Source organism: Papilio xuthus, unplaced genomic scaffold, assembly GCF_000836235.2.
Source record: "Papilio xuthus unplaced genomic scaffold, Pxut_1.1 DF825017.1, whole genome shotgun sequence".
Lineage (NCBI taxonomy): Eukaryota > Metazoa > Arthropoda > Insecta > Lepidoptera > Papilionidae > Papilio > Papilio xuthus.
In genome coordinates this window covers 791,247-808,877 of record NW_013533632.1, presented here as the reverse complement: position 1 = coordinate 808,877, position 17,631 = coordinate 791,247, and the positions used below count along the sequence as shown (strand labels likewise).

General features: G+C 37.9%; 1 protein-coding gene across 16 annotated transcripts in view; it reads left to right on the top strand.

Annotated features, from left to right (window-relative positions):
- The window catches only part of LOC106126349 (uncharacterized), a 35,547-nt gene that overhangs the window by 836 nt on the left and 17,080 nt on the right, over nt 1-17,631 (top strand). For 2 of the 16 annotated variants that reach the window (XM_013323966.1, XM_013323965.1), the window contains exon 1: nt 5,150-5,222. The exons of 2 other annotated variants lie outside the window; for them this stretch is intronic. In XM_013323966.1, coding sequence (XP_013179420.1) covers nt 5,158-5,222 — 65 coding nt within the window. In that variant the 5' untranslated portion in view covers nt 5,150-5,157. 12 more of the 16 variants (XR_001228356.1, XR_001228350.1, XR_001228346.1 and 9 more) reach the window with 11 other exon arrangements.

Here is a 17,631-nt window from a genome sequence, read left to right as displayed (position 1 = left end):
CCCACTCTTCCCCTCCCCTCTCCCGCCTCACCCAAAGGTGTCCGATGCCGCGATATTTGACAACCTTAATATCTAATTTAAATTATTTGATTTATATTATAGTTAACTTTGATAAATAACGGTTGCCATTGCTGAACTAAAAATAAACGATAGTTCTGTCCTTTTGTTTTTATATACTCTTTTGGTGATTATAGACGCGGAGATCGACACAAAAACATTTCGCTTGGCTTTTTAGATGAAGCAAGTAAGCAAGCTAAGTGTAACATATCATTGTAAAATTGAAAACTGCGTAATGTTCGGTTAAGCCGTTTCTAAGATTATTATAAACGAATTCACACTGTTTATAGGTTTGGATTAGTTTTCATAGTCAAATAACTTAATCACACTGTCAATAACTTTTGCAACATATTGAACAATACATAAGTAAACAAACAAAGTCAGTTGTGACAAAATAAACAAAGTTGCTATTTTTTAAATTACAATATAATTGAAAAAAATATTTTTTAGAATGATTAAAAAATTTTTTACACCTACAGTTATAAGTGCTAAGTAATTATTTGAGCGAAAAAAATATATAATAAAAATGCTGAGCGAATTTACATCAAGTCATAAATGAGAAAAATTAGAAACTTACAACTTCACTTACTGACAATATTTTTTGATCATATCAATATTTTTAAAAAGCAAAAAAAAAACAATTTATGTTAAAAAAAAAAACAAAAAAATGCTATGCTTTTTTAATTTTTTACATGCGAATTATCGAATGAATGATTACGCTGTCGAAAAATATAATATTATGTACGATAAATGTGCGCTTTTGCTATGGTATATAACAAATTGGATATTTTATAACACACGTATTGCAAAAAAAAAATATCACATTTAAAATTAAAGACAATATCAGATTAAAACAGAGCGATAGTAAATAAATATCATGAGCCAAAAGGCAGTGATCTAACTATGCATTTAGATATGACTATATAAATGCCAACCAATAGCGACAGTATATAAAATGAAAATCAAATAGGCACAAAACAACACCGCTTCTAGCCTATCCAGTGGAACATTGATCCTATTCAGTGCTTGCAGAGTTTTAACCTTACCCTCACATTGTGTCCTGATATCTAAAATTATATTTGCAGCGTGTTGCGCGAACTTGCGAGCGGCCATAAAGTTTGGATGATATTATACCTGCTGTTCTAACGATATAGTGCAAAGCGAAGTCGCACGAGCAGTTTTGATTCCTAATACACAGTTGCGAAAGCGAACTCAAAGTGAAAAAAGGCAAAGCGCTTTGAATTTTAATACAAAAAATGTTTTTTTTATTTTAAAAATTAAAAGCAGATGAGTATTAATTACTTTGATGGCAATTTATTTTAAATATTATAAATTTAGTAATAATATTTACTTTTGAAGCGAATCCACGTAAATAAAACCAATAAAATAAATATGATAAAATATAGCTCAGCAAACATACTTATGAACAGAAAATAGCACAAAAGAGAAAGTTTGACGAAAACAGCCTTAGTTCCAATTTTGTCCATGAGCTAGTAAAGTTTGTCGCACTATATACCGTGTACTATTTGCGCGTAATTTGGCGAATGTTGCTTTGGCTATTGCGCGGCAACTATTTCTAAAAAGAATGTCTAATTTCTTGTAATCTCCTCTATAATGTATTTTAAATTATTTGATTTCAAACATTATTAACTCTACAAAATGCGAAATGCTGCGATGTTTTATATTGTTTTTTGCTTTTTGAAAAATTTTGTAAATTAAAAAAAAACTGAATTCAATTTCCCTTATTTTTATTACATTTTATCTAATTGGTAAATGTTTTTAATATACAATAGCTGAAGGCGGTTTTGGCTGCATAATTAAATTTTAGCTGTGCTTTTGCGTAATTACGATTAAAATATTTTATCTTATTTATTTGCACATTTTGCACTTTTTCATGCATTATTATATATTTCCTTATGTTTTATTTATTTATTGACATAGAATAAAAAACATATGAACTAATGACGCGACTTTCAGTTAACTATATATAAAATTTGTAAGTCTGTATGTATTTGTATAATGGCATGCGTGAATTATAAAATGATAAAAAGCATATGCAAAATGCACTTTATTCTTTTTTGTTGTCGTTTTATTTTAAATGGATTTAAAACATAAAAAAATAACTACTAAAATATGTTGCAAAAATTATGACAGTGTTGGTAAGGGATGACTTTGTATTATATTTTTTTTATAAAATTATAACTATACAATATAATATAATAAGTAATAACAATAGTAATATTTTTTTAATGATAAATAACAAGTTAACTAATTTTTGATAGTATTAAACAGCACCTGGATGACCGACCGCTTTGCTCGGTATTTTTTTTAATTGTGTTTTTTTGGAAATTATATTTAAGTAGGAATTACTAATAAAATGATCAAATATAAATAATATTTTTCGATCTTACCGATAGAAATAGTTAAGTTTATGTTTAAGTTGATTATCGATAAAACACGAATAAAATGACATTTTCTAAAAATGATTCCTAGCTAGATCAATTTATCGCCCCCGAAACCCTTTATATACTAAATTTTATTATATGAAAAATATATACAAGAATTGCTCATTTAAAGATATAAGATTAATGTTATATTAGCCGACCATTGATCGAACGAAATTTTATCGTAGTACTTAATTATTTTTTTTTTCATTAAAAATAGCTTTATGCAATTCTCTACATAACCTATATATATTTCACGTTTACAAGTTCGGGTCAATCTCTTTAAAAAAAAATCGCGTAATCCAATAATATTCTGATGATATAAAAATTGACAAAGCAAACTGATTTATTTTGTGGAAAAGTTGAGTCTTTAAACATATTAAAGTACGTTCTTTATATTTTCTAAACTCAACTAAAAAAAATATCATTAATTCAAATAACATACATTAGATTTACATTTTTTTGATTTTACATTATATTGTGCAATAGTATTGTTTCAATTTTTAAATTGAAACAATACTAAACGAAACTTCTAAGTAGGTGGCGCCACCGCCAAGAATCCGCTGTTATCTGTCAAAGTTTTCAAACGTCATTCTCGCGATTTTTTTTAATAAAAATTATAAACGTATCGTTTACTGTCTGTGCCGGAATTTAAAAAGGAGCTCCGAAGTCGGAATCCATTCACAACTGCAAAAAAAAATGTGAAAAATTAAAAAATATATTTACTATTGATTTTTTTTAGTGAAATTTGACGGAAGTCGTAGCTTCTTATTGTTTTAATGTAATCAGATATAAAAATTTATTGTTATTTTATTATTAATCTTTGAAGTTTAATTTAGAGTTTAAATACTATTTTCGTCAGTGATGTAAATAAGAATTATTGAGACAAAGTACCAACACTTGTTTATTTCAAACGACCCTGGATTATTCGGTCCCCTGTCGATCTCTGTCTGCATGAAACAAGTATAATGAGGAATATATGAATTTCGAATAGATGTCGGCTGGTAAACATCATTTAATATTCACAATCTGACGACATCCTTGTCCTGATTCGTTGTTATTTTGTTCCAAGAGCTGTTAAATATTAATTCGTTTAGTAAACATATCCTTCAATTTGAGTGGGATCATTTTTCAACATCGTACGATGGAAATTTCCATTATCAGATTGCCAACTGCGTCGTATTCAAATTGGCTGTACGATCATACGATGTTTACCTGATTCGCAAACTGAAACGATTCCAGATTTCACAATATTAAAATTAATTGCGCTAACAAGGTTTATTCCAAAAGTTCTACGTATTTCGTACTTTTCGTTTTTTAATCTTACTAATATTATAAATGCGAATGAATCGTTGGATGGATGTTTGTTAGAAGGTATCTTCAGAACGACTGCATCTTGTTGTATGTTTGGTATAGATATATAGCATAGTCTGAAAAAAGACGTAAGGTAATAATTAAGTTTTTTTTAATACCGTGTGGACGGAGTCGCGGGCGACCACTAGTATGTATATAATATAAAAGAGTCAACGGATTGACTGCCAACTGACTATCAACTGATATATTAACACACAGCCGAAACTCCTGGGCATAGGCTTGAAAATTTGACATAGATTTTTGTAGCAGCCGAGCACTACATAAATATTTTATTAAATTCATCTCCTAAAGGTCTAAAGTGGGAAAGTTTCTATAGAATTGATGGAAAAGAGTTTATGGTGATAGTACGTTGTAGATTTTGAAACGCGGACGAAGCCGCGGGAAATAACTAGTCATCATATAAATGTAATTAATATATTTTTATAATATCGATTTTAGTTAAAATCTGTAAGTTCCCTGGCTTGTAAATATATTATTCTTGATTTCAAAATTGTACAACGCCATCTACCGAAATTTCGAGGTAGCAGTACACTGTTAGCAGTGGTAGGTTAGTTAGTTTTATAGTTAAAAGATGGCGCTGTTACGACTGACATGTTCTTAGGTGTAGATCAATATTCAAACTAATTGTCTAGACTAGGCAGTGGCCACGCCTAGGGTGTGGCTGAGCTTGGTGCTAGCAAGGTCTGCGCATGTACAATTGAAGTACCGCATTGCAGTACCGCACCGTAAAATTGATTAATTAAAGTACGCAGGTGCAAAACTGTATGTAGGGAGGCGATTGGAATGGGGTAAATATGGCTAGGGCATCTAAGCCTTCAGATCAATACTTGAACCTAGACAGTGCCACGCCTAAATTATGGGAGTTGGCAAACCGACAGAGAGGGAGGCACATTGTGGCTCTGGCGTGCAAAACAACCTAAGCCTAGAGCTGTCGCTCGGATTTTAGCATGGATACGGGTGTGGAGGACAAAGGGAGGGGTTGAGTGTGAAGGCGAATGGGAGAGGTTGGGTGTGGAGGACAATGGGAGGGTTTGAGTGTGGAGGCAAATGGGAGAGGTTGGGTGTGGAGGCAAATGGGAGGGGTTGGGTGTGGGAGGCAATTGGAGGTTGTTGGTTCGGGTGGGAATGGGAGGGATTGGATGTTGCGGGGAATGGGAGGGTTAGAGTGGGGTGGGGCAAGGATACAGGAGTGGGAGGAGAGGGGCGTAGTGGGGGATGCTGCAATATATCTGCAGTAGTCGGAGGATTTGGCCAGTGCTAGTTACGCCGGCGGGTAATAAGCATGTGTCGCGGTCGTGTCGAGCATGGAATAATATCTGCTCAAAGTGATTGTGTGGCAGTTCACATGTAAGTTTATTCTTATTACAGGTACATGTCGTTCAGTCACTCGGTTCTTTAACGGCTCATTAATTTGGGGATCATTTTCCGCAACCAGTCTTCTTTCTGTCTGCGGCTACAATGCTAGCAAATTATTTTCGGGTCATTTCTAAAATCAAATCAACTGCCAACCAGTTTTTAGGTTTTCTATGTAAAGAAATTTTAGGCATATACATTTTAGGGTTCTCTTGGTGAGCTGCCATTTTGCGATTTTATGTGCAGTCGCCATTTTCTTTTCCAATCCCCGGGACTGCGCAGCTGCATTGATTGGTATCTGACGCATGCGCAGTATTACGCACTATTATGTGTGGGCAGGCAGTAGAGGGCGTTGGTGCAGCTATGATTGCGGGTTGGGGGGGAGGGTAGTAGCTCATGCGCTGTCAAGCTCTAGTGCTAGTTTCACATGAAGGCAGGACAGTATGACAATGCATTTAATTGAATGTCACAAGTAGTCAATTTATTTAAAAACTAGCTGTTTTCCGCGACTTTATCTGTTTTGAAGTATGTATTAAATATAGTGTTTCGTAGTGTATTAATATTACTAATTTTATAAATGCAAATGTGTGGATAGATGTATGGATGGATAGATAGATAGATAGATTTTTTTATTTTATTTAAAAACAACTGTATAGATGGATCGATAGATAGATAGATGGATGTTTGTTAGAAGGTATCTCCTGAACAACTACGTGAAATTCGCTGAAATTTGGAATAGATGTCGAACAAAGACTTGAAGAACACAAAGGCTCTTAATACAGTTTTTTCTTAATTCTACAAGGACGGAGTCGCGGGCGACAACTAGTTCTATTTATTTTTGAAATATAAAATGCAACTTGATCTTATTAACATTATAAATGCCGGTCTTTTGCAATATGATATTGTTTAGACGCCATTTGCTTTTCCAATCCCTGGGACTGCGTAGCTGTATTGATTGGTACCTGACGCATGCGCAGTATTTTATAATATTATGTGTGGGCGGCGAGAAAATCAAATCAATAATTGAGCCTGTCTAGACAGCAGCCACACCTAGATATAGGGAGTGGGGGGACTACACTTAGAGCTCTGTCTGGATTATCGTTGAGGCGGGGGACGATATGGCGCATGCGCAATAGCTGACTTGCTCTGGCCGGGACACAAAGAGGATTCCGGGGGGAAGGGGAGGGGGGTGGTATAGATGGCGTTGCGGAGAAGTAGGGGGGATGCTGTGGCGCATGTGTAGAGGTCTAGCAATATTAATAACTATAATAAGCAAAAGGAATAAATGAATACCAATTCAAAGTGATTCTGCGACATTGTATTATATGTAAAAAGTATACATTCTTATTATATGTCGTTCTGACATTTTTATGGTTAAAATCTAATTGATATTCTTTAAAAAATGATTTTCGGGATAAGATATTGTTTAGTCACCATTTTCTTTACCAATCCCCGGAACTTCGTAGCTGCATTGCTTGGTATCTGACGCATGCGCAGTAATGTTTAATATTATGCGTCGGCAGTAGAGGGCGTTGGTGCAGCTATGAGTGCGGGGGGGGGGTAGCTCATGCGCTGTCAAGCTCGAGTGCTAGTTTCACACGAAGGCAGAACAGTATGACAATGCATTTAATTGAATGTCACAAGTTGTCAATTTATTTGAAAACTAGCTGATTCTCGCGACTTTGTCTTTTTTAAAGTATGTAAATATAAATATAATTTTTTTTAATGCGATGCAACATTCGCGATGCTTGTAGTTGTTTCACGGTGTATTAATCTTGCTAATATTATAAATGCGTATGTTTGGATGTATAGGTGTATGTATGGATGGATGGATGGATGGATGGCTGGATGGATGGATGGATGGCTGGATGGATGGATGGATCAATAGATGGATAGTTGGATGGATAGATAGATGGATGTTTGTTAGAAGGTATCTCCTGAACAGCTGCGTGAAATTCGCTGAAATTTGAAATAGATGTCGAACAAAGGCTTGCAGAACACAAAGGACAAGAACGGTGTCGAGGGCGACAACTAGTTCTATTTATTTTTGAAATACAAAATGTTATCTTGATCTTATTAACATTATAAAAGCGGATGTTTGGATGCATGGAAGAATGGATGGATGGGTAAATGTTTGGTAAAAGGTAATTTCGAACGGTTGCATGGATCGAGCTGAAATTTTGCAAAGGTCAGAGAAAAAGGTAGAACAACATATGGTCTACAAATTAAGTATTTTTTTCTTTTAATTCCACACAGATAGAGTCGCGGGCGATAGAAGTTGTACGTGTTTTTTAAATATATAACATTAATAATATCAAGTTAATTAGTAAGAATGAATAAAATGCCGGTCTTTTGCATTATGATATTAATAAGTCGCCATTTTCTTTACTAATCCCCGGGACTCCGTAGCTGCATTGATTGGTATCTGACGCATGCGCAGTAGATGACATGCTCTGCCCGGGATTGGAAAGATGGGCGAAGAGAGGTAGTGGGGATACTGATGCGCATGTGTAAGGATCGGGTGTGGCAATCAGTGCTAATTGCGTCGTCGGGCAGCGTACTTGTGTCGTAATTATAGTGCAAGGAATAAGTGAATATCTGCTCTAAGTGATTATGCAAAACTGCAAAGTATGTATCCTTTTTATAAGTCAAATAATTTTTTAAGGTGAAATATAATTTAATTTATTTAAAAATTGTTTCGTGTGCCACCCCTAATGCATTATAGATTCAAAGAGTAAGGCGGAGATATATAATATGATATTGTTTAGTCGCCATTTGCTTTTCCAATCCCCGGGACTTCGTAGCTGTATTGATCGGTACCTGACGCATGCGGAGTAATGTACAATATTATGTGCGGGCGGCGAGGAAATCAAATCAATAATTGAGCCTGTCTAGACAGCAGCCACACCTAGATATAGGGAGTGGGGGGACTACACTTAGAGCTCTGTCTGGATCATCGATGAGGCGGGGGACGCTATGGAGCATGTGCAATAGCTGACTTGCTCTGGCTGAGATACAAAGAGGGATACCGGAGGGGCGGGGAGGGGTAGGGTTGGGATGCTTTGACGCATGTGTAGCGGTCGGGTGTGGCAATCAGTGCTAGTTGCGTCGTCGGGTAAAGCGCTTGTGTCGTAATTATCGAGCAAGGAATAAATGAATAAGTGCTCAAAGTGATTGTGTAACTCTGCATAATATGTAAGATAATTATTTTTATATGTCGTTCTGTCAGTTTTTTTGTCGGTCGAAATATCTTTGATTCTCTTTAAAATTAGATTCGCGTTATATGATATGATATTGCTTTGCCGCCATTTGCTTTTCCATTCGCCGGCAAGGTGCAGCTGCATTGATTGGTATTTGACGCATGTGCAGTATTACGCACTTTTGTGTCGGCAGTAGAGGGCGTTGGTGCAACTATGAGTGCGGGTGGGGGGGGGGGAGGGTAGTAGCTCATGCGCTGTCAAGCTCTAGTGCTTATTTCACACGAAGGCAGGACAGTATGACAATGCATTTAATTGAATGTCACAAGTTGTCAATTTATTTAAAAACTAACTGTTTTCCGCGACTTTGTTTTTTTAAAGTATGTCAATATAAATAAATATTTTTTTTAAATGCGATGCAACATTCGCGATGCTTGTAGTTGTTTCACGGTGTATTAATCTTGCTAATATTATAAATGCGTATGTTTGGATGTATGTATGTATGTATGGATGGATGGATGGATAGTTGGATGGATGGATATATGGATGTTTGTTAGAAGATATATCCTGAACAGCTGCGTGAAATTTGCTGAAATTTGAAATAGATGTCGAACAAAGGCTTGAAGAACACAAAGGACAAGAACGGTGTCGCGGGCGACAACTAGTTCTATTTATTTTTGAAATACAAAATGTTATCTTGATCTTATTAACATTATAAAAGCGGATGTTTGGATGCATGGAAGAATGGATGGATGGGTAAATGTTTGGTAAAAGGTAATTTCAGAACGGTTGCATGGATCGAGCTGAAATTTTGCAAAGGTCAGAGAAAAAGGTAGAACAACATATAGTCTACAAATTAAGTAGTTTTTTCTTTTAATTCCACACAGATAGAGTCGCGGGCGATAGAAGTTGTACGTGTTTTTTAAATATATAACATTAATAATATCAAGTTAATTAGTAAGGATGAATAAAATGCCGGTCTTTTGCATTATGATATTAATTAGTCGCCATTTTCTTTTCCAATCCCCGGGACTTCGTAGCTGCATTGATTGGTATCTGACGCATGCGCAGTAATGTACAATATTATGTGTGGGCGGCGAGGGAAGGCGGCGGTGGGGACGTATGGAGTGGGAGGGGTCCAATAGCTCATGCCAATCGCTAATGCTAGCTACATACAAGGGCAGAACAGTGACTTAGAACAGTACGACAATGTAGAGCTGTTTTGCGAAGTGTACAATCAAAAAAGTACATGATGCTTAGGGCCACTGCAACTTTGTGCTACATGCGTAAGTCTAGAGCCGGACAAAGGATATAGGCTTAGGCTTAACTATAAGGAATAAGGGATGAAAGTTTGTAAAATGTTTGTTGTAATAAAATGATGGATGTAAGTTTGTATCGTTGAATATGTTTTGTCGTAAAAATTTATAAGTTTAGTCCAAATAATTAAAAGCCGAACACAGAATTTCATAAAAATGAAGTCGCGAGCACAGCTAGCATAATAATAAAATCAATTAGAATAAGATATTGAAGAACTAAGGGTGGCGATTGATAAAGCGCAAATGGATGGGCTGGAGTATCTGTACCATCAAATCAATACTTGTAACTAACGGCCACACCTAGATAAAGGGAGAGGGGGAACTACGGTTAATTCTTTGTCTGTATCGACGATAAGGTGGGTGAGGCTGTGGCGCATGCGCAATAGTTGGCTTGCTCTTAAACCCACGCCTAGACTAGAGCTCTGGCCGGGACACAAAGAGGGTTCCGGTGGGAAGGGGAGGGGTATAGATGGCGTTGCGGAGAAGTAGGGGGGATGCTGTGGCGCATGTGTAGAGGTCGGATGGTACGACTAGTGCCGGTTGGGCCGTCGGGCAGCTGCCCATCGAAACAACCAGTACTCTAGCAATATTAATAACTATAATAAGCAAAAGGAATAACTGAATACCTACTCAAAGTGATTCTGCGACAATCGTTCTGTCAATTTTTTTAATGATCAAAATCTAATTTATATTCTTTAAAAATTAATTTTCGGGATATTATATTGTTTAGTCGCCATTTGCTTTTTCATTCCCCGAAGACTGCGTAGCTGGATTGATTGGTATTTGACGCATGCGCAATAGCTGACATGCTCTGACCGGGACACGATTTCGGGGGTAGAGGGGGGTGGGGGGTGGATTGAGAAAGATGGGCGGGGAGAGGTAGTAGGGATGGTGTGGCGCATGTGTAGACGTCGGGTGTGGCAATCAGTGCTAGTTGCGCCGTCGGGCAGCGAGCTTGTGTCGTATTTATCGAGCAAGGAATAAATGAATAAGTGCTCAAAGTGATTGTGTGACATTGCATAGTATGTGAGTGTATCCTTTTTATATGTCAGAAACTTTTTTGTGGTTAAACTATAATTCAATCTCTTAAAAAATTAATTTGCGTGCGACGCCATATACTTTATAGAGTAAAAGGGTGGGGGGGGGATATGATATTGTTTAGCCGCCATTTGCTTTTCTAATCCCCGGGACTGCGTAGCTGCATTGATTGGTATTTGACGCATGCGCTGTATTGCACACTTTTGTGTGTCGGCTGAGAGCTAGTTCTATATTACTTGTACTTCTTACTTACATAATAAATGCAAATGTTTGGATGGATAGATGTATAAAGGGATACAAGGATGGTTGTTTGTTAGAAGGTACCTCTTGAACGGCTGCAGGGATCTGGCTGGGATTTGGTATAGAACAAAGGCTAAAGAAATAAATAGGATTCCAATTAAGTTTTTTCCTAAATCCGGCGCGAACAGAATCGCGGGCTATAGCTTGTAATGAACATACGTGCAAAGTATTGCAATCTAAAACCTTGACGTAAAATTGATCTCTTAATTAATCTGTTAAAATACGGAAGTGAAGTAAAGTACTCTTAATGTATAGGCCATCATATCAATTAATGTACGTAGACATCGTCACACCTAGATAAAGGGAGTGGGGCAACTACCTTTAGAGCTCTGGCCGGAATACTAGGAGGGTTACGGGAGGGAAGGGGGTTTTGTCGGGAAAGATGAAATTGGCAAGTGGTAGTGGGGGAGGGGGGGGATGCAATGGCGCATGTCTAGATGTCGATTGTACCAATCAGTGCTAGTTGCGTCGTCGGGCAGCGAACTAGTGTCGTAATTATCGAGCAAGGAATAAATGAATACCTGCTCAAAGTGATTGTATTACACTGTATAATTCTTATTATATGTAGTTTGGTCAATACTTTTTAATGGTCAAAATATCTTTCATTCTTCTTAAAAATTGATTTGAAAATGATTCGCTTGATATAGTCGCCATTTGCATTTCCAATCCCGGGGACTGCGTAGCTGCATTAATTTGTATCAGACGCATGCGCGGTATTGCACACTATTTGCGGGCAGCGAGGAAAGAAGGGGGCGGGCCGTCGAATCAATAATTGAAAATAGACGCTGCCACACCTAGATAAGGGAGTGGGGAACTACGCCTAGAGCTCTGTCCGGGACACTAAGGGGGTGCGGGAGGAGTAGGGGGTGGGGTAAGATGGGAGACAGGTAGTTGGAGGGGGGATTCTGTGACGCACCTTTAGCGGTCGGGTGTGGCAATTAGTGCTAATTGCGTGGTCGGGCTGCTAGGTTATCTCGTAATTATCAAGCAAGGAATAAATGAATACCTGCTCAAAGTGATGGTGCGACACTGCATAATAAGTAAGTCTTTTTTTTTATATTATACTAGCTCTGCCCGCGACTTCGTTTGCATCAAATATTGTCTTTAGGTAGCATTTTTTATTATTCAGGCTAATTATTTAACTTAAACTTATTAAACAAGATAAATAATTCTCACAATTTAAATTAAAAAAAAATTATATCAATTTTTAATTAGCTTGAAATGATTATTACCCATGTTATAAGGTGATTCTTGTATTTTTCCCCCGAAAGATATTCAGATAAATTGTAGAAAAATATGCGAAACATTTTCGTTCGTTTGAGTATCGAAAACATGCTATTTGACATCTGAATGTCCCAATAAAACTTAACTGCAGTGGTACTTTATTGATGAACTAGTGAAAGTAGCTACTTCTTACAGTCTTAGTAAGTTCTATAAGAAATATGTAAAACCACGTGGGCACACATAATAAGACAAAGGAAAACATATCTGGTCTTAATATACATTTTAATGTCTTTGTTTACTTCAGATAAACGTATGATTCACTCTGTATTTTCACCCGACGAACAATATTATCTCCAACTGACAAGATTGTTATGTTTTATGCAGACGTGTATGTATGTTGTATGTATGTATGTATACAAATGTGAACTACTATATTATTAATGATATTTTTCTTTAGTGTTAGGGCTACAGTCTCGTTCTTATTTTGAATGTACGAGGTATTATTAAAAAATAAAATAAATGCATATCTAACGACCAGGAATTTATTAAGAATGAATTATCATCTCTCAGCCTCTACCCTTGAAGTTTATGTGCAGATAGTTTGAATCGCATCTTCATCAATTCCATCAGAATAGATGTCTTTAGCCAGCTTCTGTGTATAGTTTTTTATTTGGCGCCAAAACATAAACAAAGACGATAGGGGCACAGCTTGTATAATAGTAAAATCATATCAAAGTACGCAAATTAACTACTTAGGGTGGCGACTGGTAGGGGTAAATTTATAGACTAAGGTACCTAGGCCATCAAATCAATAATTGAGCCTGTCTAAGATGCTGCCAGACCTAGATAATGAGGGTGGGGGACTACGCTTAGGTCTCTGTCTGGATCATCGATAAGTCGGGAGACAATAGCTGGCTTGCTCTGGCCGGACACTATGAGGTGTACGGGGGGGGGTTGGGGAGGGTAGGGGTCGGGAAAGATGAGTAATTCTATGGCGCATAAGTAGAGGTCAGGTATGGCAATTAGTGCTAGTGGCGCCATCGGGCAGCGCGCTTGTATCGTATTTATCGAGGAAGTAATAAATAAATAACTGTTCAAAGTTATTCTGCGACATTGTGTTATATTTAAGTGTATTCTTTTTATTTGTCGTTCTGTCAATACTTTTTTAATGATCAAAATCTAATTAATTTTTTTATAACTTGTTTTTCGGGATATTGTTTAGTCGCCATTTGCTTTTTCAATCCCCGGGACTTCGTAGCTGCATTGATTAGTATCTGACGCATGCGCGATAGCTGACATGCTCTGACCGGGACACTAAGATGGTTACGGGAGTAGAGTTGGGGTAGGGATCGGGAAAGATGGGCGGGGAGAGGTAGTGGGGATACTGTTGCGCATGTGTAGGGATCGGGTGTGGCAGTCAGTGCTAATTGCGTCGTCGGGCAGCGTACTTGTGTCGTAATTATAGTGCAAGGAATAAGTGAATATCTGCTCAAAGTGATTATGCAAAACTGCAAAGTATGTATCCTTTTTATAAGTCAAATAATTTTGGTGAAATATAATTTAATTTATTTAAAATTGTTACGCGTGCCACCCCTAATGCATTATAGATTCAAAGAGTAGGGCGGAGATATATGATATGATATTGTTTAGTCGCCATTTTCTTTTCCAATCCCCGGGACTTCATAGCTGCATTGATCGGCGTCTAACGCATGCGCGTAATGTACAATATTATGTGTGGGCGGGCGAGGAAATCAAATCAATAATTGAGCCTGTCTAGACAGCAGCCACACCTAGATATAGGGAGTGGGGGGACTACACTTAGAGTACTGTCTGGATCATCGATGAGGCGGGGGACGCTATGGCGCATGCGCAATAGCTGACTTGCTCTGGCTGAGACACAAAGAGGGATACCGGAGGGGCGGGGAGGGGTAGGTTTGGGATGCTTTGACGCATGTGTAGCGGTCGGGTGTGGCAATCAGTACTAGTTGAGCCGTCGGGTAAAGCGCTTGTGTCGTAATTATCGAGCAAGGAATAAATGAATAAGTGCTCAAAGTGATTGTGTAACTCTGCATAATATGTAAGATAATTATTTTCATATGTCGTTATGTCAGTTTTTTTATCGGTCGAAATATCTTTTATTCTCTTTAAAATTTGATTCGCGTTATATGATATGATATAGCTTTGCCGCCATTTGCTTTTACATTCGCCGGCAAGGTGCAGCTGCATTGATTGGTATCTGACGCATGTGCAGTATTACGCACTTTTGCGTCGGCAGTAGAGGGCGTTGGTGCAGCTATGAGTGCGGGGGGGGGGGGGGGGTAGTAGCTCATGCGCTGTCAAGCTCTAGTGCTAGTTTCACACGAAGGCAGAACAATATGACAATGCATTTAATTGAATGTCACAAGTTGTCAATTTATTTAAAAACTAACTGTTTTCCGCGACTTTGTTTTTTTAAAGTATGTCAATATAAATATATATTTTTTTTAAATGCGATGCAACATTCGCGATGCTTGTAGTTATTTCACGGTGTATTAATCTTGCTAATATTATAAATGCGTATGTTTGAATGTATGGGTGTATGTATTTATGGATGGATGGATGGATGGATGGATATATGGATGTTTGTTAGAAGATTTATCCTGAACAGCTACGTGAAATTCGCTGAAATTTGGAATAGATTTCGAACAAAGGCTTGAAGAACACAAAGGCACAAAAATAGAGTTTTTTCTTAATTCCACAAGGACGGTGTCGCGGGCGACAACTAGTTCTGTTTATTTTTGAAATACAAAATGTTATCTTGATCTTATTAACATTATAAAAGCGGATGTTTGGATGCATGGAAGAATGGATGGATGGGTAAATGTTTGGTGAAAGGTAATTTCAGAACGGCTGCATGGATCGAGCTGAAATTTTGCATAGGTGTAGAACAACATATGGTCTACAAATTAAGTATTTATTTCTTTTAATTCCACACAGACAGAGTCGCGGGCGATAGAAGTTGTAGGTGTTTTTTAAATATATAATTTTAATAATATCAAGTTACTTAGTAAGGATGAATAAAATGCCGGTCTTTTGCAATATGATATTAATAAGTCGCCATTTGCCTTTTCAATCCCCGAGGACTTCATAGCTGCATTGATTGGTATCTGACGCATGCGCAGTAGATGACATGCTCTGCCCGGGATTGGAAAGATGGGCGAAGAGAGGTAGTGGGGATACTGTTGCGCATGTGTAAGGATCGGGTGTGGCAATCAGTGCTAATTGCGTCGTCGGGCAGCGGACTTGTGTAGTAATTATAGTGCAAGGAATAAGTGAATATCTGCTCAAAGTGATTATGCAAAACTGCAAAGTATGTATCCTTTTTATAAGTCAAATAATTTTGGTGAAATATAATTTAATTTATTTAAAAATTGTTACGCGTGCCACCCCTAATGCATTATGGATTCAAAGAGTAGGGCGGAGATATATGATATGATTTTGTTTAGTCGCCATTTTATTTTCCAATCCCCGGGACTTCGTAGCTGCATTGATCGGTACCTGACGCATGCGCGTAATGTACAATATTATGTGTGGGCGGGCGAGGAAATCAAATCAATAATTGAGCCTGTCTAGAGAGCAGCCACACCTAGATATAGGGAGTGGGGGGACTACACTTAGAGCTCTGTCTGGATCATCGATGAGGCGGGGGACGCTATGGCGCACGCGCAATAGCTGACTTGCTCTGGCCGGGACACAAAGAGGATTCCGGGCGAAAGGGGAGGGGTATAGATGGCGTTGCGGAGAAGTAGGGGGGATGCTGTGGCGCATGTGTAGAGGTCGGATGGTACAACCAGTGCCGGTTGGGCCGTCGGGCAGCTGCTCATCGAAACAACCAGTACTCTAGCAATATTAATAACTATAATAAGCAAATGGAATAAATAAATACCAATTCAAAGTGATTCTGCGACATTGTATTATATGTAAAAAAGAATACACTCTTTTTATTTGTCGTTCTGACATTTTTATGGTTAAAATCTAATTGATATTCTTTAAAAATTGATTTTCGGGATATGATATTTATATGTCGCCATTTGCTTTTCCAATCCCCGGGACTGAGCAGTTGCATTGATTGGTACCTGAGCCATGCGCAGTGTTACGCACAGCAACAACTTCAGACAATAGCAGTACTGCCCTGTCCGACTATTCAGCTCAGCGTTCTCGCTGTTCTGCCTACCTGAGAAAATCATCATACAAGCTGTGTTCATTTACTTAATGATGAGATTATGCCTATTTATGAATAGTAGTCTAATATTAGAAATGCGAATGTTTAAGTGAATGAGTGGATGTTAGAATGTATCTCTTGAACGGCTACATAACGTCGGTAAAATTTGGCGTGGATGTGGAACATATAGGCTACAAATATAGGCGCGGACGGAGGCGCGAGCGACAACTAGTACATTACATATATGGGAATGTTTGGATGGATAGATGTATAGAGGGATAGAAGGATGGTTGTTTGTTAGAAGGTACCTCTTGAACGGCTTCAGGGATCTCGTTGATATTTGGGATAGAAAAATGGTTAAAAGAATACATAGGCTTCTTATTAAGTCTTTTCTTAAATTCCGCGCGGGCAAAGTCGCGGGCGACGGCTTGTAATAAATATTTGTGCAAAGTATCGAAATCTAAAAACCTTGTCGTAAAATTGATATCTTAATTAATCGGTTACAATACGCAAGTGCAGTACTTTAGGTCGGTGATTTGTATAACGTTAATAGTACGTAGACGAGGCCGAGTACTTAGACCATCAAATTAATAATAGAAAATAGACGCTGCCACGCCTAGAGCTCTGGCTGGGACACTAAGAGGGGTAGGGGTGGGGAAAGATGGGGGTGAAGTAGTGTGGAGGATGCTGTGGCGCATGTGTAACGGTCGGGTGTGGCAATCAGTACTAGTTGAGCCGTCGGGCAAAGCGCTTGTGTCGTAATTATCGAGCAAGGAATAAATGAATAAGTGCTCAAAGTGATTCTGTGACATGACATGTTTTATTATGTTCTTTTTATATGTTGTTCTGTCAATGCTTTTTTTAATGGTCAAAATCTAATTCATTCTCTTTAAAAATTGATTTTCGCGATATGATGTGACATTGTTTAGTCGCCATTTGCATTTCCAATCCCGGGGACTGCGTAGCTGCATTAATTGGTATCTGACGCATGCGCGGTATTTGCGGGCGGCGAGGTGAGAAGGGGGCGGGCAGTCAAATCAATAATTAAAAACAGACGCTGCCACACCTAGATAAGGGAGTGGGGGAACTGCGCCTAGAGCTCTGGCCGGGGCACTAAGAGGGATAGG